This window comes from Plutella xylostella, chromosome 28, assembly GCF_932276165.1.
Source record: "Plutella xylostella chromosome 28, ilPluXylo3.1, whole genome shotgun sequence".
Classification (NCBI taxonomy): domain Eukaryota; kingdom Metazoa; phylum Arthropoda; class Insecta; order Lepidoptera; family Plutellidae; genus Plutella; species Plutella xylostella.
Genome location: NC_064008.1, coordinates 2803555 through 2828696, shown reverse-complemented (window position 1 = coordinate 2828696; position 25142 = coordinate 2803555). Strand labels below are relative to the sequence as shown.

General features: G+C 39.7%; 1 protein-coding gene across 2 annotated transcripts in view; it reads left to right on the top strand.

The window, feature by feature from the left end:
* The window catches only part of LOC105386006 (plectin), a 46677-nt gene that overhangs the window by 18496 nt on the left and 3039 nt on the right, over positions 1-25142 (top strand). Inside the window, exons 3-14 of one of the 2 annotated variants that reach the window (XM_038111324.2) lie at positions 10576-10725; positions 11064-11160; positions 11346-11401; positions 12412-12675; positions 13872-14039; positions 14519-14680; positions 16578-17323; positions 17625-17835; positions 18293-18445; positions 21652-21840; positions 21940-22079; positions 22198-24367. In XM_038111324.2, the coding sequence (XP_037967252.1) occupies positions 10576-10725; positions 11064-11160; positions 11346-11401; positions 12412-12675; positions 13872-14039; positions 14519-14680; positions 16578-17323; positions 17625-17835; positions 18293-18445; positions 21652-21840; positions 21940-22079; positions 22198-24367 (4506 nt within the window). The remainder of the gene's footprint in view (positions 1-10575; positions 10726-11063; positions 11161-11345; positions 11402-12411; positions 12676-13871; positions 14040-14518; positions 14681-16577; positions 17324-17624; positions 17836-18292; positions 18446-21651; positions 21841-21939; positions 22080-22197; positions 24368-25142) is intronic. The other variant, XM_038111325.2, reaches the window with a different exon arrangement.

The following is a 25142-nucleotide window of genomic DNA, read 5'->3' as shown; positions in this document are numbered from 1 at the left end:
CCACACCCTGTTGCCATGTAAAGATATAATCGACGCCACTTTACATAATCTCGACACTATGTTACCCGGGTACATTGTACAATGATTGGTTTTATTAATTCTACGTTTTGTTGCGGGTTTTTAAAACAAACATGTAAACCGAGTTTTAGGTGAATTTCTTTGTAGAATTTACTGTTCTCGCAATGATGAAATTATAATTAAACCTAAGTACCTACGTATGATCCTTCTGAATATAATAAATTAATGAATGAAGTACTAGCTTCTCCAAGCAAGATTGGCATCGCGTTTAAGTTTCCCGTTGGAATTCGGGAAGAAAATAAGTAACCTACTATCCTCTATGAAAGATAAAGATAAAGATAAGATAAAATACTCTTTATTGCTCACAAACAGAAACAAACATAGACAAGAAAATAAATAGTACAATCGGCGGCCTTATTACAAAAAGTTATCACTTCCAGACAACCACGTTGAAAGGAAATCGATAGTATAAAGAAAGGTTTTTTTTTAAATCGATCCTTCGATCCAGTCGTAGTAGAGCTGTGTACTTTATATTATATTTCAAAAATCATCAAATCTACATACACATATAAAAGAAAGCCTGAAATTTGCCACCATCACGGGCGTGTAAGCGATTCTGGTATTTTTTAATAAATGAATAGGAAAACTCTCGCCCCCTCGGCGAATAATTTCCATAGGGGTGTTAGCGAGGGCTGTTGACGTGTCCTGATATCCTGGTACCTCCGACCTAATTGTATTAACATGGGATCGTTTTATTAAAACTGTGGCAGACATGGGGTTTATCAAGTAACATTTTGGAAAAGGTGTTAACATTTGCATATAGGTTGTATTTTCAATTAGATATTGTTATTTTATCACCGTACCAATATTTGAAAAATTATCTAGTTGTAACAAAAATAACTCTCGTAATAAATAATATCTCGCTGAGATACTAAGGTGGTCGCAGTATTTTGGCATTTCCGTCAACCCCAAAAAGTGCCAGTCAATAATTGTAGGAAGTTCAAGACTACTATCCTGTCTGGACTACACCACTGTTCCACCAGTTCAATTTGACGGTCGTGTGATACCATTTTCTCCAACTGTCAATGATCTTGGTCTGATTATTGATGAACACCTAAGTTGGGGGCCACAGCTGGACAAAGTGTCGCGTAAAGTCTACGCTTCTCTCCACTCTTTGCTTCGCCTCAAAAATTTCCTTCCACAACACACCAAACTAGCCTTAGTAAACTCACTGCTTCTACCTATCTTAGACTATGCGGATGTGTGTTACTTGACCGAAGTGCTACTCAATAAGCTTGAACGCTTATTGAATACCTGTATCCGTTTCGTTTTTGGGCTACGTAAATATGATCACGTTTCTCAGTACCGTTCACAGCTAAAATGGCTCCCCATTCGTGATCGTAGGAATCTTCGTATCCTGTGTCTCCTTTTCTCAGTTCTCCACGAGCCAAATACTCCTCCCTACCTTAAATCCATGTTCGATTTTCTTTCTGACACTCACACACGTCATCTCCGTTCCTCCCATAATAATCTTTTAGCACTCCCCTCTTTCCATTCTGGTTTTATGTCTAACTCCTTCGCTGTCACCGCCGTTCGCCTATGGAATAATCTTCCCGAGAACATTAGAAAAGCCCCTTCTCGCAATATCTTCAAGCGATTAACCCGCGCCCATTATCTGAGCAACTTAAATAGATAGCATTTTCGTGTACCTGTCTGGATATTATATTATTATTATGTATTATTATATATTATATTATTTTCATTCTATACCTATGTATCCTTTATATAAATTTATATAAGTATTATTATGTATTTTTATTATATATAATTAAATAATTATTAAGTGACGTTTTTAGTTCATTCATTATTTTATTTTTTTTGCACATCTTTGTACCAGTTTTCCTGTACCTCCTGTAGGTTGGCTGGTAGAAAATGCTCTTAGCATTAAGCCCACCTTTTGTGCATTTATTATATCGTCGCAGTCGTAGAACAGTGACGGATCTGATTTTTTTCGATTTTCGGATTATTGCAGATTCTTCTTTAAAATTTCATTATTTACCTATACAACAAAAGTTTTTTTTCAAATATTTTATAATAAGCGAAATACAGAGTCGAACACTGACGGTTTTGATTTTTTCGCGTAGAACATGGGCGCTTGTGAGGTCCCGTCGATGTTCCGCGGTGACCCTCGCCCCCCGCGAGTCCCGCGACCCGCTCCCGCGCGACGGTTTCTTTGTTCTGTCAGTGTTCTCTGTAGGAGCACATGGAACACGTAGTGAGTACTTAAAATGTTTTTTTGCTATAATTATTATTTAAAAAGTTTTGTTTTCCAAGTAAATATTTTTTTAATACTTCTCCCATAGAACAAAGACGGTCTCTTAAATCCGTCGTTATAATTAAAACTTTGTTTTAAAAAAATAAAAGCCCTAGTTTTCGCTAAAATCATTGAGAAGTTAGTTATAATTAGGTACGGTGTATTAAAAAAACAATATTGTTTGTTTGTAAAATTTAGCGACGGTATTTCAAATGCGACTATGTTCTTTGTCCTAACTATTGGTGTTTTGCATATACCGTCATTGTTCTATGGATAAGTGGTAGACGAGTGTAGATAACCGTCGTTATTCTTTGGAATTATTTAAGGATACGTCGTTGTTCTTTCATAATATTACGTATTTTCAGTGGAAAATAAATAAATTTATGATTTTTCAGTATATTTTTGCTAATTCATTATGTTTTTAAAACTATGTGCTAAAAAACAATGTAAAATAATGTACTTAAGTACTTTTTTTGTTCATTAACTCTACTGCTAGAGGCAGGTGACGATGGGAGCACGGTACCATGCGGGTAGGTTTGGAATTATGTTTTTCCAGCCATTTGCATGAGTTACCAAACATACAAACCAAGTCAGCCGCAGAATCCACATCAAACATTAAATTTCTGTATTAACAACTACCGTTACATTAACTGCAAAGGGAATGTCCCAGCATCAACCGAACACTGGTGACTGTCAAACAGCTGAGGACAATGATCATCGCGAAGCAGCCCGAGAGGATCCCCACACGGCCACGGACAAGATGACAGCAATTTCCTTCATTGACTGACCACAATCAGTAAATTCTCTAGTTCTAGGGGTGAATGGCATCGCGGGGGAGTCAACGTGATCGGACAGCAGTGAATATACTGTTTGTGGGCAGTAAATAATTAAGGAAACTGGTATCATCCCATCCGCAGCCATGCAAGGATCATCCCGAACTGCTTGGGGAAGATAACCTTCCCCAGCCGTTCCACAACCACCAGCACTCGATTGATACTGGGGCTTTTCCTCTTAAAAATAGGTGAGCCCACTTTATTCACGTATTAATTTCAGAAAAAATTCCCCGTCAATTCTGTAATTCTCACATTATACTTACTTTTCCATAAAAAGGGTGAGAAATCCGACCTCGGTAACTATAGACCCGTTAGCTTGACATCACACATGTATAAACAATTCACAATCGCATGCGTTCTCTGCTGAACTAACATCAACCACCAGAACAAGCCGGTTTCCGACCTAGTTATTCTACCACGAACCCTCTATACACGTTCAATCAGATTGAAAAGTTCATAGAGCTTAACACACCACTTTACCATGTATTTATTGACTATACAAAAGGTTTCGACAGTATCTACCATCAAGCAATACTTTCCGCCCTTAACACCACAAAATTCATCCAACCTACATCGAACTCGTTGGTACTATCTACATAAACAGCTCAGCCAACGTGAAATTGGAAAAACCTGGTACTGGTCCAACGTTTCCGATTGAAAAGGGTGTCATACAAGGCGACCCTCGCTGTACACGCTTTACAATTTTCCTCAAAGAGGTCTTCAAGAAGTTGACACAGTCCTGGGAGGACAAAGACATCAATTTCGGAAGTAAAAAATAGTCAAACCTCGGTTTTGCGAACGATATTGCCCTATTCTCCCACTCAACGCCCGAGCTCCAACAAATGTTGCGAGAGCTATCCACGGCAAGCCTTGAAGTTGGACTAAACAAGTTCGAAGACAACAGACATGACCAGGGTTGAGGTGGCAGGAAATACAATATGTCAATGAGTAATTTATTTGGGCGAGATAGCGTCCTTCGTCGTGGGTGCTAAGACCGCCAAACTGAAGTGAGACTGGGCGGCGCACGTCAGTCGTATGCAGCCGGATAGGTAGGGTAAAAATGCTACCAAATGGGTAGCCGATAACGGCCGCCGGCACAGGGCCCAGAAGAAGATAACCGGATGACCTAGACGTGTTTAGTAGGAACTGGAATGAGGAGGCCATGAACAGCCCAGCAAAGGGTCACAAATGTCACAATTGAGTTGGGAAACTCCGTCACATATTCTCCTCGGCCATCCCTGATCAGGGAAGAAGACTTTTATCATTAGAGCCTGAAGACAAAAGTCTTCTTCAACCAGTGCATCTTGCTAGTGATGACGTATGGGGCAGATATGTGGGCACTGACGGTAGTACTGGTCCACCGATTTAAAGTCGCTCAGCGTGCTATGCTTGGGGTTTCTCTGATGGATCGTATCAGAAATGAGGGTATCCGTCAGAAGACTAAGGTTACCGACATAGCTGTCAAAATGTGCAAGCTGAAGTGGCAGTGGGCTGGCTATATCTGCCGAAGAACCGATAACCGTTGGGGTCGACGAATTCTCGAGTCACAAATAAGGACAACCGTAGGCTGGTAGCCAGTAGTAGCTGGATGAGGAAGCCCGAGGACCGAGTGTTGTGGAGCCCCTTGGGAGAGGCCTATGTTTAGCATTGGATGATTATTGACTGATGCTTGGACACAATGGGGTCTTCAAGGAACATTTTATAAAATAATTGTATTTTGTAAAAAAAAATAGGACCTAAACAAAAAATAATATAGCGCAATCAACACCCTCCTAAATAGGTAATTTAAAGATCCGTCTTTGAATTTTTCCATATATTCCCTAAAACAACGACGAAAAGTATAATACGCCATTAGTTACGCAATAAAAGTCCGTAAAAAAACGACGTATCATATAATGCGACATAGTAGGATACATAGAACAATGACCTATCTGATTTTTCAGGAAACCTAGACTTATTACAGACTAATTATACAGGCTATATTGCAAAAGTCCATTCGTATAATAATGTGACCAAATTTCAAATGAATTGCTTCAGCCGTTTTCATTTTATCGAACAAAACGTTGTTTAAAAACTTTAACTGGCTCTCCTGTAAAGTTGCTGTTTTGCAGATCCGTCATTGTTCTACGACTGCGACGATATATTTGTGCAATAAAGAATTAAATAATAAATAATAAATAATAATAACACTGTTTACAGATTTGATTTTATTTAGGTTTTTTTAGACGCATTTTTTAGGGTTTGAAGATTGAATAGATGTAAATTAATCCAGATTTGACTATCTTGGTTCTTCACGACATCCTCATGTGGAAATAATACAAATGTGTACTTGTAGACAACAATATAAAAAGTACACATTTGTATTATTATAAATTTATTTCTAAATTCTTATAAGTCATCGATTCTCATACTACGATTAAACAGAAATTATACAATACAATACAATATAACTTTATTGAACAAAACACACAACATACATTAAATTACAAAAGGAGTAAGCACAATAGGCTTATAGGATCCAGTTCCTCATTTCAGTAAATCTACAGAACATTCCCATCACGTCCCATCCTTTAAAGAAACGTACTTCTGTCATGATTACCAAAGTTTTAACTTAGATTTACGTTACGTTATACGTTACCTCGTCTACGAAATTGGAATAATCTTTACTTAATCCCGTAACTTGATACTGAACGTTACGCATTCTGTTTTCCTGGTCCTCGGGCCAAGGCCGCCGAATGTAGGTCACCCAACAACAATATCAGTGTTTGTGCTGTTACTGTTAATGTATGCCTCTGTGGTCTAGTGGTAGAAGCTTCGCTTCATGACCCAGAGGTCCTGAGTTCGATGGGACGGGTGGGACCATCAATTTTTGTTTCTAAATTGTGGTTCTAAGTTTGGTTAGGACATAGAAGGCTGATCACCTGATGTCCGAAACAGTGAAACGATCCATGCTGTCGGATGGGCATGTAAAGCAGTCGGTCCTGCGCCTAGCTCTCTCCAGTCGTGTCGGTCAATCCGTCCCATTGGGCTATGAGAGTGATGGAACAGAGAGTGCTCCTGTGTACTGCGTACACACTTGGGCACTATAATCTACTCCTGCGTAGTTGGCTGATCTCAATTGAGATTGGCCGCCGTGGTCGAAATTCGGCTAGGAGGACATTATTATTATCATGCCTCCCTGGTAGACCAATGGTAGTTCAGTCGGGTTAATGGTAAGCGTCCACCTTTCGGTATCGGACCAAACGGATTTTCATAAATGTATGGAGAAACGTCGTCGGCAATGCCGATGCAGTGGACGCACTTGTTTGAATTACTATACAAAGAATACTGAATGCGATGCGTCCGTCGCGTACGATGCCGAATGGTAGACGCTTACCTTTAGCGTCCGCTTCTCAGGACAAATAATGATGTGTGGCTTCAAATCCCGACCGTGAGCTAAGTATTCTAATGAGTTCCATGTAACACGGTGATATGCTAACCTACTCAGTATGAATAATAAAAGGTAACTCCTGAAATTACGAAAAAGTTATGACATTTGCTTAAATAAAACGCAAATCCTGTAATGTTCTTTTAAAACAGGAAAAAAACTTTTACATGAAGTTTAAAATTCAAACCAGCCAAGTGCTTTCTGCAAGTGTCTCGCTGAAAACTTCTCGAGAAATTCGCAGGGAAAAGAATTTTCACATTTTACAGTGGCGGTTTTTTTCAGACTCAGAGATATGACGTCACTTCTATGTCCTATGAAATATTTAGAAGGGTTTTTTAATTTTTTACACGAGATCGCAAAATTTGAATGCTATAAGATTCTTCATACATATTATTAAACCTATCACCGCTTTTGCTGGCACTTGAAATAATTATAACCAATCACAACACATCGGTATTTCTAACTAGAAAATATATGCCTACATTTTTCTACTATAACTGTCCCTCGTTAAGTAATTACTTTATTATGTAACAGTACGTATGCTATGGCCATTTATATGCGTTTAGTGTTGAATAATAAATAACGCTGCTAATAACTTAGTGGGTCCTTGTTATGGGTGGCTTCTACCAACCCATGCAACCCTGGTATCGATTCTTTACAAATTAGAGGAAATTAGGGCAATCGAAACCGTAGAAATTTTTATAGAGGTAAACATACCTCAATTATTGGGGTATTTTATAACCATATTATTATATGAAGTTTTAGGTACCTATTAATTTAAATCTGTGCATTTGTGGTCACAGTTTTTATAGAATTTGGTATGTTGGAAGCTGAATACCTTGGATAACCATTGACTTAGAAATCATTGGGATAAACACATAGAGAAATTTTTATCTTAGAATTACAAGGCGCGTGGGAAACAATAATTATATTGCCAAATAGAAATTACTGGATATACTATATTAAATGTGGACTACCCGTAGATATTATTTAGAGTGAGGTCACGCTCACATTTCATACTTACGCCGACGTGCAAGTATTACGTGGAGATGAGTCCATTGCAATTTCTAATATCCAGGGATGACATCATTTGTGCCACTATACAGTGGGATAGCTACTGTGGATTTTTAGATGCTAGAATATGAGGTACCTACTTAATTTGTTTTTATTTTAGGTGAATATTTGTGTAGACACCGAAACTAGAGACAATGGTAGCGATTCTGAAAACTCATTTTTAGGGTTCCGTAGCCAAAATGGCAAAAACGGAACCCTTATAGTTTCGTCATGTCCGTCTGTCCGTCTGTCCGTCTGTCCGTCTGTCCGTCTGTCCGTCTGTCACAGCCGATTTACTCGGAAACTATAAGTACTACAGTGATGAAATTTGATGGGAATATGTGTTGTATGAACCGCTACAAAAATATGACACTAAATAGTAAAAAAAAGAATTGGGGGTGGGGCCCCCCATACATGTAACTGAGGGATGAAATTTTTTTTTTCGATGTACATACCCGTGTGGGGTATCAATGGAAAGGTCTTTTAAAATGATATAAAGTTTTCTAAAAAACATTTTTCTTAAAGTGAACGGTTTTTGAGATATCAGCTCTCAAAGTCGTAAAAAGTATGTCCCCCCCCCTCTATTTTTATAACTACGGGGTATAAAATTCTAAAAAAAATAGAGGTGATGCATGCTAATTAACTCTTTCAACGATTTTTGGTTTGATCAAAGTATCTCTTATAGTTTTTGAGATAGGTTGATTTAACTGTAATTTTGCTGCTACGGAACCCTTTGTGCGCGAGCCCGACTCGCACTTGGCCGGTTTTAGCTTTTAGCATTAGGTACATATAGTCCTATATGGTTATTTTCGATGGTAAGGCTGTAAGTAAGTATCTGAAAATAACCATCTCGATCACAGGATTCGACACTATTTTCGAAACTACACAAACATATGGAAAAAGAACTGTATCGTCAACTGTCACTGTCAAAACGTAAGGCAAATTCGCTCCAAATTCGTCAGTTCTAAAAGTGACATTTGTTATTTCCATGTGTTTGTGTAGATTCGAAAATGGTATCGAAACCTGTGATCACTCTCACTAAGTAGGGTCTGATTTGTCCTGCAGTAGCGTGTACAAGGAAATCCGTCGCGTCGTTTTGGCGAAACATTCGTCCGAATAAAGTATTCATGCGTTTGACCTCATTTCTCAACTCAAGGCCGAATTAACGGGACCATAGCCCTAAGATTTGGCAAAAGATAGGAATGCCTTTGCCAAATGTCCTGAAACTCCTTTATATGGAGGTACTTGGATTATTAAGCATTTTTAGATGAGAAATACTTTTTCGATCGATATGTATTTATAAGCATAAGCCAAAGATCCGGTAACCTTTAAATCAAGTTGTAATCAAGGCAAAATCTTAATATAATATAGGTTTACATAGCTAAACGCAAATTTTGAAAATAAAAAAAATTAAGTAGGTATTTCTAAATAACATCATTCAAGTTTGCCAATATCGCCCACGGGTATCCTCAAACCTTATTTTACAAGAAAACTTTTTATATCCCCAAGAGTTTCTGAAGCCATTAACAAAATTTTCCTCCATTACGCCTCCATTCGTGTACCAGGGAAACATAGATTAGAAAAGCAACATATAGGAGAAGTTCAAATAACATCCTCGCTCCTTAATGTCCCGCGATCCTAATGTGAAGTCAACGACGACATGGCTCGTAATGTTGGTACGTACTGGAAACTAATATCGTACCCGATCGTATCGTATGCCAATACATTATGCATCCCTGGTAGATACGTAGTTACATCGAGTAGTCCGTCCAAGGCTTATTTTGTGTCGGACTTGTGAGTAGGTAGGAACATCGCGTTTCTAAAATACTTTGCAATTCAATTTTCTACAACAAAAATACCTTTACCAATAAAGATTCTTTAGGTACCTTATATGACATAAATGCAGTATCTATAAATTTAGTTTAGCTCTTATTCCTTTTGAAGAAACTTCTGACTGGTAAATTTGTAAATAAACAAGTAACATTCTCTAAAAATATAAATGTAAAAACAGAGTTATCGCCGTTGCCCTTTAATTAAGTTAAGATTAGATTTCTAATGAAAGCTTGCAAAGTAAAAACTCTCGTATTTCTAGACGGAATTGTCCCTTTCAATTCAGTCTCTGCTAAAGTAGATTAATTTGCTTCAAGAAACACAATAAAGTTTTACTTTTTCTCTTGTTTATTTGTCTGGTTTCTTTTAATCGGTTTCGAGCCAGTAAGGGGATTTGCCGGTGAAGGTATTTGTGGTTTTGTTTGACTTTCAGGAGTTCCAGGTAATATAAAGGGAGAAGTTTCATGTTGATTTAATTTAACTTTGATTAAAATTTGTCTACGTCGTAACAAGTCTCAACTTTGAATAATTAGGTAGTGTTAGTCCTCACAAACATTTATACATAAATCGAAAATCCTTTTTTCTCTATACAAACTAAAGGCTTTGACAAAAACCAAATTAACAAAGTTTCCAAAAAAAAGTGATAGTTATTGCTATCCGTCAAGCACAAAACGATAAAGTCAAATACTGACATAGCACTATCTCTTTCGGAAACAAGCGATGCTAGTGAGACAGCTAGAGCGTCTTACAAAACGATAGACTCAAATACTGATATAGCACTATCTCTTTCAGAAACAAGCTATATTAGTGAGACAGCTAGAGCATCCTACAAAACAATAGAGTTAAATACTCACATAGCTCTATCTCTTTCAGAAACAAGCGATGCTAGTGAGACAACTAAAGCCACATACAAAAGTATAGACTCAAATACTGATATAGCAGACAGAGCGCCTATCTCCGCTATTGCAACACCCAGGCTTGCTATTCCAGTTTACTCGGGAGCTAGGCTGGCTGAGCTGAAATCAAGGGGATATGTACAAAGGTTCCACTCGAGAGAGCCGAATCTCTCTCAGAATATAATATAGCTCCTTCTCTTTCAGAAACAAGCGATGCTAGTGAGACAGCTAGAGGAGGAGCTGCGGTTGCGGATGCGACAGCCGGCGCCGGAGTTGACGGGCCAACTGGAGGCGCTGTTCGCAGAGAACGAACATCTGCAGAGGGAGATAGCAATACTTAGGGACACCATCAAGGTGAGATTAATTTATTTATTAGATTTGCTAACAAAAATCTCATTAAATTCATGCTAAATTAAAATACAAAAAGTAAAATGATAAATGCATCTCGAATTATACGCAAAAACAACATGCATTTTGCATGTTGAGACTTTGGATAAACTTAATAGATTTAATATGTTGGTGAAAGTGGTCCCTAGACTCTGGTAATGCCGTCTTTGCTACGCAAGCAAGGAAAACAACCAAAAATGAAGCCCTTACTTATTTATGAAATGTGAGAGACATAGGTGTAATGTCGAGTCTTCAAACTGTTTTCAAAGAATTTGATGTAAAATAAATTTGTGTTTTTGTAACAGGAATTAGAATTGAGGATCGAAACGCAGAAACAAACACTTCAAGCACGAGATGAGAGCATCAAGAAGTTGCTAGAAATGTTACAAAACAAAGGCATGGGTACGTATTGAACTCCCGTTGAGATAAATTGATTCAAAATCAATAGTTTAGAATTTTGTATTGTACTTTTTCTCATAACTAAGTGTTAAAAACTGTAACTGCTACCTGTAGAATTGAAGTTTATAAATTAAGTTTTTAATAATTTTACGTTTTTTATTAAGAATAAAAAGACTATTGGCTTTCAGGGAAAGAGGAAGAACGGCAAATGTTCCAACAGATGCAAGCGATGGCTCAAAAACAGGTAATTATCGTAATTATTATCTGAATGTTGTTATGTGTGCATGTCTTGTGAAAATTAAAGCAAATATTTTATCAAGAACCTTGATTTTCTTCTAAGAAACATAATATTGCGATTGTCAATATCATTGGCTTTATTTTGCTTTAATTTTATTTGTAACCCATATAATTGACATAAAAATTTACGATATAATGATTATTATGTATATCGTACGTAGTGCATGTCACTATTGCTTTCTTATTTACATCTACAGTAACAATGTTAACCACATGGGCGTTTTACTTTGTGATACCTTTATCAGAATGATTGACTATCTGTTAGTTTTGCTCGTGTTAGTTTCATTTCATTCATTATTTCAGTCCCGAGCTGTCTCCTCGGGATTGCCTTAAGTGTCAAATGTCTCTGATGATCTTTTGTCTGTAGCTTCATACAATGTCTCTCGCTTCTTTTCTTCACCTTCACAATCTTGCAAAGCCTTTCTGTGACACATTCTAGCTTTCCCCTTAAGCACAATATTGTCTTCTGCCAGTTTTCCACATATCGACGAACAAAACCCAAAATTTTGTAATAAAATATTGAAAACAATATCACGTACCAACGAATTCGGCCTCAACACCAAAATTAAACTCTACTTGTCTAAAATGAAGAACACAAACACGAACCAAATCACGACATTGCATGTTTAGCTCATTCCCGTCACATATAAAACTTAGAAGACGTCGTCTCGATCGTTCAAAAAGTTTCCAAAAATCCAAAGATCTCATGTAACTTAGAGCATTCCCCCTGTGCCGAGGCTGCGTCTGCCGCATTATGTAACGTGAAGTGACAGCAATTCCGTTTCACGCCCCCTCAAGGAGCAAGAAGCGGCGCAGGCTCGGTGGAGGAGCTATCGAGGCGGTGACGGTGCGCGTCTAGGCGTTATGAGGGTTTATGATAGTGGAGCGGACGCCGCCGCTGCGGTGCTGACGGCGGCGACGGCGGCGGCGGCTGACTCGTCCCGTGGTCACTGGCAGGAGCTCAAGGCGACGGCGGACACTCTGCGAGCGCTGCAGGTGCAGCTGGAGCGCGCGCTGGCGGCGGCCGGGCTGCCGGGCGGCTCCGCCGGCGCCACGCTCACCGCCGTGCTGGAGACCAAGGAGGCCCGCATCGCCACGCTCGAGCGCCAGGTGGCTCTGCTCGAGGGCGAGCTGGCTGCCTACGGCTCGCCGCCGCCGCCGTCGCTCGCGCCCTCCCACGCCTCGCTATACGATAAGGCCGAACCACCCTTCAAGAGACAAGTAAGTTTCCTCCTCAACGACGTGCAAGTCCTCAAGGACGGGACGAGCGTCCCGGCGCGCTATCCCCCGCGCCCCGGCCGCGCCCCTCGCTCGCCCTTCTACTATAGCGCCACCACGCTGTGACCGTGTCAATTAATGCTTTAAACTGTAGCAAAGATCGTAGTCACCGACTGTGTTGATTCGTTATATTTTTGTGTACTAAACTTGTTCATTGTTAAAAGGATATTTTCGAAATAAGAGATGAAATTATATTCTTGAAAGTGTCGAATCGATTATAATATATTTTGTTAAGTAGGGCCTTAGGATCGAGTATTTAGATGATAATATTAGAGTGTGAGGTTACGTTGACACCAATTATCGCAGGTAGTGAAAGACTGTTGAAATTAAGACTGTTCAGGTCACGTTTTGAATGCATCGAATGAATCCTTCGAGATATTGTGAAAGCTCTTTGGGTATTATCATTTGATCATATTGTGCTTTCGGTGTTGATCGCCACTCATCATACCCAGCGCTAGCTTGGTGTTCCCGCGCCACTTCATCAGCCGTAGCATCACCGTCAAGTCGACTAGCTCATGTAGATCTCGTATCATCAGTCTTATCACACTTATACTTAGATAAATGTATCACAACATAGGCGCCCGTGTTCACAATATATTCTTCCGAGGTGTTTACAAAAACTAACAAAATCTGGAAAGCTTTCTACAGCTTCTATCATATCCTTGCGTGTATTTAGGAAGTTTTCCAGTTTCAAAAATATTACTAATGTCCGTTTTCCTATTTTAAATTTTAATCGATATTATAGTTTAGGGAAGTTTGGCCAGTCGTTGTAACATTAAATTGCATGATGAGAGTATCGTTCAAATCGAAATGTCTTCCATTGCACTGTATAGTGTGCGTGTGGTGTGAATTTGTTCCATAGAGGTGTCCCGAGAGCTCTCTGACTGGCGATCAATAATCGTCGGTCACAGAGCCGGCATCTTTAGCTCCTACGTTACTAACATCAATTTCCTCAGCTATTTAACATTTAACGCTAACTTCGAAATCAGTATTACTAAGTAGAGCAATTTTAACATCTTTATCATTACCATTAATTTTCTTACTTATTCAATCAAGTAGCTAGAGTTTGAGTCTTCCGAGATTGCTGCCCGTATTTGGGACTGTTTTGACATTTTGCGTGGATTCGGAATCATTGACAGCTGGATGAGTTCCGTCTGGAGATTCAGAGGAGAGACCAGGAGATCCTGGCGATGGCGGCGAAGATGAAGGCTTTGGAGGAGCAGCACCAGGACTACCAACGGCACATCGCCGTGCTGAAGGAGTCTCTGTGCGCGAAGGAGGAACACTACAGCATGTTGCAAACTGATGTGAGTGTCTCAATCTTTCCATTGTAGATAATTAAGTACCCTCAAATTCATAGACCGTATTGTACATTTTCTACAAGGTTGAAATTCGTATATCACGACGTAAATTATAAACCTATTTTAAAGTGTCAAAAGCTATGAATTTGGGGGTTAAAATTTGCCCCTTTTAATGCTTTGATGCAGACTCCAAATAAATAATTATGTAAACCAACTTATGAAATTAAAAACTCTTGTTTACCTTTTACTTATGCAATTAAAAAGTCATGATTCTTTCGTTAATCTACAATTTGACTATAATCTCTCATTGGCAGAAGTAGACATTTAGCTCAAAGAATCCAACATCCTAAAGATCCTATTTCCTACTTTAATCATTCCCAAAAGAAGAAGTAGAATCCATTTTCAAACCTCCCTAAAACAAGCCATAGACAAAGTAGCGGCAAAATGCGCACAAGAAGATACCGATAAAAAAATGCCTTTAACAGTATTCCCGTCGTCAGGTGGAAGAACTGAAAGCCAGGTTAGATGAGAAGTCCCGATTGGTGGACAAGAAGACGGCGGCGGCCATGGCGGCTGCGCACGAGTTGGCAGAGTTCAGAGACCACTCGGAGATCAAGGATCGGAAGATCAATGTGCTGCAGAGAAAGGTTGGTGATGCTGATATAGATTTAGGACTTCCAATGGCAGAGTTATTTGTCAATTACTTATATACATGTTCATAAGCATTTAACTTGACAGTTGATCAAATTCAAAGTATCAAGTCAAGTACGTTATTTTTACTGGTCTCATTTAAAAAATACCAGTGTATTGGAATGGATATTTTAAACGATTGATCTCATAAAAAGGTTGTCAAGAGTCTATATACTAAGTAGGTACTTAGTATTGTATTATGATTCTATTCCGTAGAATACATTGTTAAGCTACTTTAGTATTTTTATATATTTTATTTTCGTAATTAGCTATTCTATAGGCTAGAATAAATATGTGATGCTCTCACACTTCATTAATTTGCTATTGTTTATGTTAAATTTGTTATCCGTTTATTTATTTTTTACCTACCCCTATTATTTTTCCTCTAAATCGAATTCTACGAGTTAATGCTTTAGATGGTGTTAATAAAAACAAGTGGCAAGTTTGACAGGCGATCGATCAAGTTTGATTTATTGTAGAAGCCATTACATCGGTATTAGGTTTCCTGAAACTACTCTCTGATCGTATTGTTAATCTAAGATGATCGTAAAAGCTAAGCATTTTGTTTCCTTCGGGTTTTATCATTTCAGCTATTTGCAAAATTTACTTGGAAATTTTCCAGAGTTACTTACTCTTATTATGTTGTTCTTAGTGATTGGATTGTGACTTCTCCGAATCCATTAGATAAGGAATATTTGAAATTTCAGGAACTGAATTTGCTGGAAAGTAGAAATTGTCAAACACAAATATTGTAGTTTCAATATTTGAAACCATAACTCACGACTGATCTATTTAGTTTATGGTATCCAATCAAGATAGGCATCGGTGGTGGCTGATTGTGCACTCAGTCGATAAAACATGAGTATTGATGGATCCGTATACATAGTCCCTTTGCGCTTCAGCAAAAGGCTGAATAAAACCTGTGTGCACAGTAACATAGAGGTTAAATTTATTTAAACTTAAGGGTCGATGTTATGATGAACGAATCGGCAGACGAACTCATGTGAACACATCAAAAGAATATTACTCACAATATGTATTAATGCCCAATGTATACTAAAATTATAGGTCTCATAGCCATCACGTTATGCATTTAAAGTCAAATAATACTAACATCAAAGTTAATAATTATTATGTTTCCGAGTAATGAAACTCCATGAAAATATTTCCTGCATTAAGTATAATAACATCGTCTAAATATAAGCTCCGCAATCATGAATATAAATAATAGAAGCTTATAAAGCTATCTACAGAATCCCCGTTTCGTAGCAATTTCAACTTTGATGTTATGACCTGTTTATGTCCTGTTTTTGTGTTTGTTTCTGATCAAAACGCTCTTTATGTCACTTTAACTTCGTGGCTTCTATTATAAATTTATAAAAAAATCTTTCATGTAATCTAAAAACTCTTACGATAGAAAAGTTTATCAATCTAGACCGTTAGATTATGAACTTATCTAGGAAGATATAAACTGGAATAGGAAATGTATCTTGTACATTGTAATGAATACGGGGTAACAAATTCCAATAAATGAATTTGAAATTATTCGTCGTAAAATTGTAATTACTGAAAACAATTTGCCCTCCCTCGTGACCGTAAAATTATTATGTTCCATCAAGCTAATATTAAACGTCCTTAATTGTATATTGTTGAGTTATTTGCTTGTTATTTTTGGTAGCGACTTAATTTATTATTATTTTGTGTTGTTTGTGTTATGCCAGCTCCCTAAGGTATGCTATAATTTGTTTTTGTTAAGTTTTATATTATTCAAGTATTTTATTTGTTTAAATTGCAAATATTGTTTTAAAATTACAATACCACGCACATTGAAGTTAAACATTAAATCGATTTCAGATTGAAAACCTTGAAGACCTTTTAAAGGAAAAAGACAATCAGGTTGATATGGCAAGAGCGAGACTAAACGCTATGCAAGCGCACCATTGCTCATCTGAAGGCGCTTTATCGTCTCTCGAAGAAGTCATAGGAGACAAAGAAAAGCAAATCCAACAACTAAGAGAGCAGAGAGACCGAGCAGAACACGATAAGAACGAGGAGAGAGAGCTTCATGAAAGAGAGATAGCAGATTACAAAATGAAACTGCACGCACTAGAAAGCGAGGTCGAAAAGCTTGGTGCAAGGCTTGAGCGAGCACAAGCAGAGAAAGACCGTTTAGAAGCCAAGTTAGAAAGCTCACAATCAGAACTCGGCAAATCTAAAGCGGAGCTCGACAAAGCAGCGAATGAAGTAGGCAGGTCTGGTGCTGATTGGGAAGCGGCTAAGCAGCGTCTAGCTCGACTGGAATTAGAAAACGAGCGGTTGAAGCATGAGCTTGAAAGATCGCAAACGACATTCGGTAGAAGCACTCTATCGACTGCCACTGAGCTAGATAGAGTGCAAGAGAAGGCTGACAAGATATCGGCAGACTTGAGGCGGACGCAAGCGGAGCTGAGAGTGACGCAAGCAGACGCTGAAAGGGCACGAGTGGAGGCCAGCGGACTTCAGGACAAGTTGGAGAAGTCTCAGGGTGAAGTCTACCGTCTGAAGGCTAAGCTTGAAAATGCACAAACTGAACAAGATAGTCTGAAGGAGGAGTACGATCGGTAAGTTTTTGCCTCGTGATAGGTATTTTTTGTGTCTTTAATATTATGTATAAGTATGTCCCTTATGTAAATGTTTTTTTTTCATATAAAGAAAATCCTCGAAAATGTATGCTACGTAAGAAGGACTAGATAAGTAATCTACATTCTTAGCTATTTCACGGGCCACCAAGAACTCCATGCTAATTCTGGTTTCCAAAACTTCTGAACCTATTCGTGTAAAAAAATCACACCATCATCCTCTATTTACAAAGCCACCTCCAACTTACCAGCCACGAAACCTATACCCGTCTCTGTCCCCCAGGATACAATCATCGATCAGCCGGCTGCACTCCGAGCGAGACAAGGCTACTGCTGAGCTGGAGAAGGCCCGTGAAGAGCTGGAGCGAACTCAGGCGACCCTCGGCAAGGCTCAACTGCAGCAGGACAAGTTGCAAGCAGCGCTGGACGCCGCACACTCCGAGATCGACAAGCTGCAAGAGAAACTGGATAAGGCTGCTTCGGAGAACAGGAAGGTGGGTTAGAGATAAAGAAGCTAGGTTTTAAAGACTTGGTTATGAGCTTGTAATCGTCTACGGGTGGACATACATATTTCTTTCTAGGAGGGCCACAAAAACACTCTTCTGTCTTTCTCATCCACCTACTTCCTGTCTAATGTCCAGAAGACCAGTAAACCAAAAACATAACAAAAACAAGCCATTTAAAAAAAATGCTATAATTATTGTTGCTCGAAATTATAGCATAAGCTGCACTCGCAGTAATACAATAGTAAATACCTCTAAAAAACTTTTAATAGTTGGTATGAGAAAAGGGGATACGGGGGGATAAGGGGATACAATAATTTAAAATCGAAACCTTCAGTAGACTATCAGATGGTCACAGGCACAGTCACCAGCTTACACTTATTTTCTCCCTTAACACAACAACATTCAAGATGAATTTCCTCTAACTAACTCTCTCTTTCCCCCTTAGCTGCAAGTGGACCGTGAGAAGCAGTCCTACGACTTCGAGTCGCTCCAATCACAGCTTGACAAGGCACTGGGTCAGGCGGCCAGGCTGCAGAAGGAAAGAGACACAGCACAGCTGGACGCCGACCGGTTCCACGATAAGCATGAGAAGGCTCAGGTGAGAGAGAGATAGATATAGGTTTATCGGTTAAGGATGGCTTAAGATTCATCTTCTGGTAATATGTCTTGAGTTTGAGGTTAACCTCATATTGGTGTAAAACATATTCTGCTCTGCTTAACAGCTCCTACAGTAAGTACCAATTTTAAAAACAGGGTTGAAATTGCGTTTAGAGGCCCGTTTTGATTATGAATTGATATCTGATGGGCTAGCACGGGGCGCATTTAAGACGTGACAAAAGTTTTGTATAGCGCTCACTCACATCGCGCAACCTCAAGAGCGAAGCGCGAAGGGGAACTTTTGTCACGTCTTAAATGCGCCCCGTGCTAGTCCTTCTGAAAGTTCTGTGAAGCGTCTGTAGGTAGCAACAAAATACCGTCTTCCGTCCACCACAACATAAAATCTACATACAAACTTTAGGTATACCAAGAAACCCCATTTACCCTATAAAGGGCTCTCGACAATGTTTGTATTGGTCTTGCCAGAGCTAATATCAAGCAGACGACCTTCAAGAGATAATCCCCTCTTTCACCGTAAAGCACGTACAAGGGGGTCCGATGTTGACTGACATTTGAGTCTCAATTCAAGGGTACTTCCATATTTATTGAACTTCATCGTAGGTACTTACATCTATTTTTCAACCCCTATAAAATTGGGAAGTCTTATAAATTTTAAATGTACATATCTATGTGCGTGGCATCAGCCCTCGAAAAGATATCTGTATTGCAATAATACCTAGATGGTGGAAGATGTTTCACGGATACTACAAATTCACAACAGCATACGAATTCCACATCAAATCATCACACATTCTGACAGCCCTATTTTTTTTTTTTTCTGTCTGCTCTCCTAGTACATTCACGGGATTACAACCAACAGTGGCCATTCTAGTATTACCATATTCGCATTTACAAATAGCATCTCATAAAATATTCGTCCATGAGAACTGAGACTAGATATAGCGGGGAGAATGACCTTTATTCGGGGCAGTATGTCTGACACTCGGTCTAGGCGAGTCTATCCCAAGTGGAGACGAATAAAAATATTGATTGTAGGCGTTTATTTGTAGTTTCAGGGTTTTACAAAGCTTTTAAAAGGCGATGACATAGCTCAGCTAGTCATTCTGAAAAACTATTGATAGACAAGTTTAGACAATTCCAGCTTTATGTACTTTATTCTACTACGTGTAAGTGTATTTTCTGCTTATGTAGATTAGCTATGTACATTAAAATTACCATTTTTGACACAGAAACAGGCTAGAACAGGATAATAAATGTGGACCCGGCTTTAGTTCGTCTCACATACGAATGACCTAGGTCCGTAGATCTAGACAATGTAGACCCACTCGCCCGTACCTAGATTGATGGATGTTAATCGCTCGTACCAGGGTGTCAGTATTTCAAGCAGTTAGCGTTGATAGGCTTTATCTCGGAGGTGTGGGAATATTGACTGATAGCATCATCCATAACATGATCATAGGGGCTTCGGTTATTGATAGCAAGACTGGTTACGATACTTACTCAGATACCTATATTGACTTAGACTCTGATGCTTTGAATGCTTTTGATAGAAGATGCATAAGCTTATAGGTAGTTATTATTAATCTGTGCTTATATCAAGATTAGCATGTTAATAAATACTTGAAGCATCGTTTTTTCATAAAATAAAATAACACGTGAAAACGTTTTGATCGAGTCTAAACCACGATTTTAGAATACGAAACAACCAAGCATCGCATTGAAATCCTAACTAATATTATAAATGCGAAAGTAACTGTGTCTGTCTGTCTGTCTGTCTGTCTGTTACTCTTTCACGCCAAAACTACTGAACGGATTTGAATGAAATTTGGTATACATATGGTCTAGACCCTGAGAAAGAATATAGGCTACTTTTTATCCCGGAATTCCCACGGGAAAACTTTTTGAGGCGAAGCGAAGCTCGCGGGGACAGCTAGTAACCAATAAATAGGAAAATCCATGGGAGCCAAAAATATTTCAGACATTCAAGTATTATATTTATAAACCAAGTTGGAGATTGGAAAAATTGTAAGTACTTACAGACTTTTAAGTTTTTTAAAGCCCTAATAAAAACGGTAACGACTTCAATATCTACTTGGATTTTTGAAAGTAAGGACGGTATTTATAGGGGGTAATTAGAATCTCAGTTAGGAATTATAGACGTGTAAACTAGATTTTTATACAGAACTAGCTGTTCCCGCGCGCTTCACTTCGCCTTAAAAAGTTTTCCCGGGGGAATTTCGGGATAAAAAGTAGCCTATGTTCTTTCCCAGGGTCTAGACCGTATGTATACCAAATTTCATTCAAATCCGTTCAGTAGTTTTGGCGTGAAAGAGTAACAGACAGACAGACAGACAGACACAGTTACTTTCGCATTTATAATATTAGTTAGGATTTTAAACAATATCTTCAGTAATATTACATACTTACCTACTTACCGACGCGACGGCAAGTTAAGTCCGACCAGTAGCGAGTAGGTCTTAGATATTACCTCCTTACGTAAAGCCTGCTTTATTGGCAAACTTGGAGGGAATATTGTTTCTTTATGTGCCGCCACCATCGTAAACTTATGAGCGCCTAGTAGCTAGGCTATGAGGATAAGTTATGTTGTCCCTAGTTGTAAGTCGTAATAACGTAACTAAAGTTAATTTTACCTATCCCATAACTTTTAAACGTCGTTAAGGGAAGACCGATGTATTTTTATAGAATTATTCAACAATTTATTAACCCTAATTATTATATTGTACTGATTCGCCCTAATGCCTATGTCCTATAGTACTTATATTCTTAAGATAACCCTTTGAAGATATATTAAGACGTTAATATGAGTCAATGAGGTATAACGACCGATCAGACATGACAAGTACCTACTGCCTTGATATCCGCAATAGGTAGATACAAAGATTTAGCCGAATCGATACACAGGTACTTATCCAGATTAGCGATCGCTTGGCTGAACACTAAGGGCCAATTATTGAAGAGAAGCTTCGTTACTACGTAGGTAAAGATTGATGTTAACTACCTACATGTATCACAAACATAATTAACTATATACATGTGATAGTAATGTAGTTTACAGCCCGTAAAAACACAACTGCTGAAAGCGATGTTTTCCAAACCCTGTATCCAACACTTCAACAGTCATCTATGTGGAAATAATGGTTTAAAACTACTCTTTGAACTCCACAGGCCCTGGTAGCTCGAATCCAGAAGGAAAGGGATGCAGCATTGGCAGAAGCAGCTAGCTGTCGAGAGAGAGCGGAGGCGGCGGGGGCGGCGGCCAATCGCGCCGCGAGAGACAGAGATAGCGCGGCCACCGAGCTCGAAGTGCTTAGAGAGAGATGGGAGAAGGCGCATCAGCAGCACCAGAAGCTCACTGTGAGTATGCACTTCTCACTTATGAGTTCCTAGTAGTTTTGATATATTTGATTCCGAAAATAACAAACGTTGGTTTTTACGTAACATGATTTATTTCAGATGGAACGTGACGATGCCTTGACACAGCTGGAAATAATGAAAGAAAAACTTGACAAAGCTCTGTATTCAACACAAAAGACTATTGAGGAAAAAGAAACGGCGCACAAAGAATACGAGAAAATGCTTGAAAAGTATGATAGGTACATTTTACTATACATGTCGTCTTGTGTTGGTGACGATGTCGTCTTTGTGGTAGTTAAATATAGCTATGTTTATATAAAAGTTAAAAACTAAGCTCACGGATGGCTCTTGTTACAGGTCACAAAATGAAATTTATCGACTGCAAAACAAGATAGACATATTGGAAGCCGATAAAGACCGAATTGAGTTGGAACTCGAGAAACACTTGCATGTATCAACGAAGTCAAGAGAAAATGAGCGGAAACTACAGGATGAACTGGCAAGATTGCAAGAAATGTACGACCGGGCCAACTTACAGCTCGGTAGAACAAAGGAACAAGAGGAAAAGGCGAAGGAAGATATGGATAGATTGAACGTTGACATAGAAATGGTTCGTGATCGCTACGAAAAGAGTCAAATCGAATTGCGAAGATTGCAAGCCGAGAAAGAGAAACTGGTTGGCGATAATGAACGTTTACAGTTCGAATACGACAGAGCAATGACACAATGTGGCAAAGCTCAGGCTTCCAACGAAAAGACTCAAGAAGAAATGGCCAGAGTACAGATTGAACTCGAAAAGATGTACGATAAGCACGATAAGGTATCGGCAGAGATGAGAAGAGTTCAGGCTGAGTTGGACAAAGTGAAGGCAGACGCAAGTGGGGCCCGGGAAGAGGCCGAGCGGTATGCGTCGCGGTACGGCAAGTACCACGATAGCAAGGAAGAACACGAAAGGACCAAGATGGAGGTGGAACGGCTCCGCGCGAGGCTCGAGAAGACCAACCTCGAGCTGGAGCGAGCGCGCAAGTCGGAGGAGGAAGTCACGCGTCTACGATCAGAGCTCGAACGCATCGAAGGCCTACGAGGTAAATACCAATTTGAACAGGAAAAATGGAATACAGAACTTAACCGAATGCAGACAGAAATGGACAAGCACCGAGAACGCTACGACGGCTCGCAAGCTGAAATTCAGCGACTGCAGGCAGAGAAGGAGCAGGCTGAAACAAAAGTACACGAAATCACCATTCAGTTGGAGATCTCGAAGGGCGAAGTGGTGAAACTGACGGCGGCTCTTGAAAAGCAACGGGTGGATCTAGAACGTGCTCATATTGAGTGCGAGAAGTTCAGAGATAGGTGTGAGAAGCTTAAATTGCGATCGGATCAGTTGGACAAAGACAATGAGCGCCTCAAAAATGAGTTGCAGCAGATCGAAAGGATGAAGCTTCAAGCTGTTGCAGGCGACAAAGCGAGAACAGAGGACCGTCTTGAGATTGAACGTCTCCGAGATAAACTGGAGAAGGCAATACAAGCACGGGACTCCACGGAAATGGAGGCCGGACGGCTAGCGAAGGAGCTTGAAAAGTCACAAATACACCTCGCAAAATACCAAGAGACTAATGAAACGACTCGTGTGGAATATGACAGGATGACGAATGAGCTTGGCCGTATGCATGAGAGACTTGAGAGGACGATCCTAGAAATGCGCCAGATTGAACAAGAGAGAGATGCACTCAGAGGAGAGATACAAAATACAAGACGCAACATCGAACAACAACAGAGGACTTTAGATCATCGAACGCAAGAAACATTGGTTAAATTGCAACAAGAGCTGGCTCAGTCTGTGCGAGATAGAGAAAAGATGGCCTCAATATTAGAGCAGCGAGATAAGCAAGCGGATGCTATCGAAAAGCAGATTGTAAAATTAGAGGCAGACACAAAGCAACTGACCATCGAGCGAGATCAGCTGGTCGCACAACTAGAGAAGTCTCAAGACATGTTGGTTAACTTCCAGAGAGAGCTCAACGCTTCAGAGGCCGAGCTACAGAAACAGAGGGCAGAAGTGCGCAGATTGCAAGAGGAACAGCGAAAGATGGCACAAGACTCGGAGCGTGGCACAAAATCCGTCCTAGAGGGTCGCGACAGGGAAATCGTCAAGTTACAGCAACAAGTCCAGAACGTCACAAAAGAGCGGGACTCGATACGGCAGCGCGCCGAAATGGCTGAAAAGAAAGCGAAAGAGGTCGGTGAGGTTGACAAATGGCGAGCGGCGGTTGAAGCGGAGAAAACCAAGGCTATTGCCGCGGAAAGAGCGTTGTCGGAATGCCAGCAGCGCTTGCAATCGATCGAGAAGCAATTCCATGCGCAACAGCAACAGTTGCAGCAGTTACAGGCTCGAGGACCTTCGGACGTGCGCGAGGTTCAGAAGCAGCTGGAAGCGGCTCAGGCGGAGGCGCGCTCGTTGGCAACAGAAAGGGAGCGATGCCAGGCGCAGCTCGAGATGCTTGTTCAGGAGTTGGAGAAGAGCCAGGTTAGTTGGAGGAACGCCTGGCGACTCGCGGCCGTCGGAGCGGCTTAGTTTGGGTCAATCCAGTTTTCACTTTAACGGCAACACGATGGATTATATGATTGAAGACCGGTTTTATATCAATGAGGCTATTAACTAGATTGACCCACAACCGCGTCGCGTTGTCGTCCGCTTACATCATTGCACCGGTGTGTTATCGAGTAGATGTTTTAATTTCGATGTCCATACGTTACGTTTTAGTTGTTCATGGATCGCGTTTCATACATTGTTATTACAACTGTTCAGACATTAGTAGCATGCCATCCGCTCGGCCCGGCCGGCGTCCTCCAACCTTCCTATCATGTCGTTATTTGTATTTATTTTGTTATTTTCATCATCGTCTTGGAATTGGGAGTCATGCGAATGGTATTTGTTGTGTTCGAGGTATTTTTGACCTGCTGCACTTTACATTTTGACCTCATCTGCACTGTTTAGTCCCTAAATTGTTATGAAAACATAGTCAAAATGTTCGGTGTATGCAAGTACTTTTTAGCTTATGTATATGGAGTCATGTGTTAATTTTATTGTCTTTTTCAGCCGCATTCGCTACTGTATTGTGTAATTTTGCGATTTCATCGTTGTTTACGTCTATAGCAATAATAAAGTGAATGTGTTTCCATCAAAGAAGCTGATTTAATTTGAAAAACTCTTTGTATATTTTGCAAATTTTTGTATAAAAACATTTCGCTTGTGTAATGTTGGGCTTTGAGCTGAATAACTTTTAAATAAAAGTCTGTAC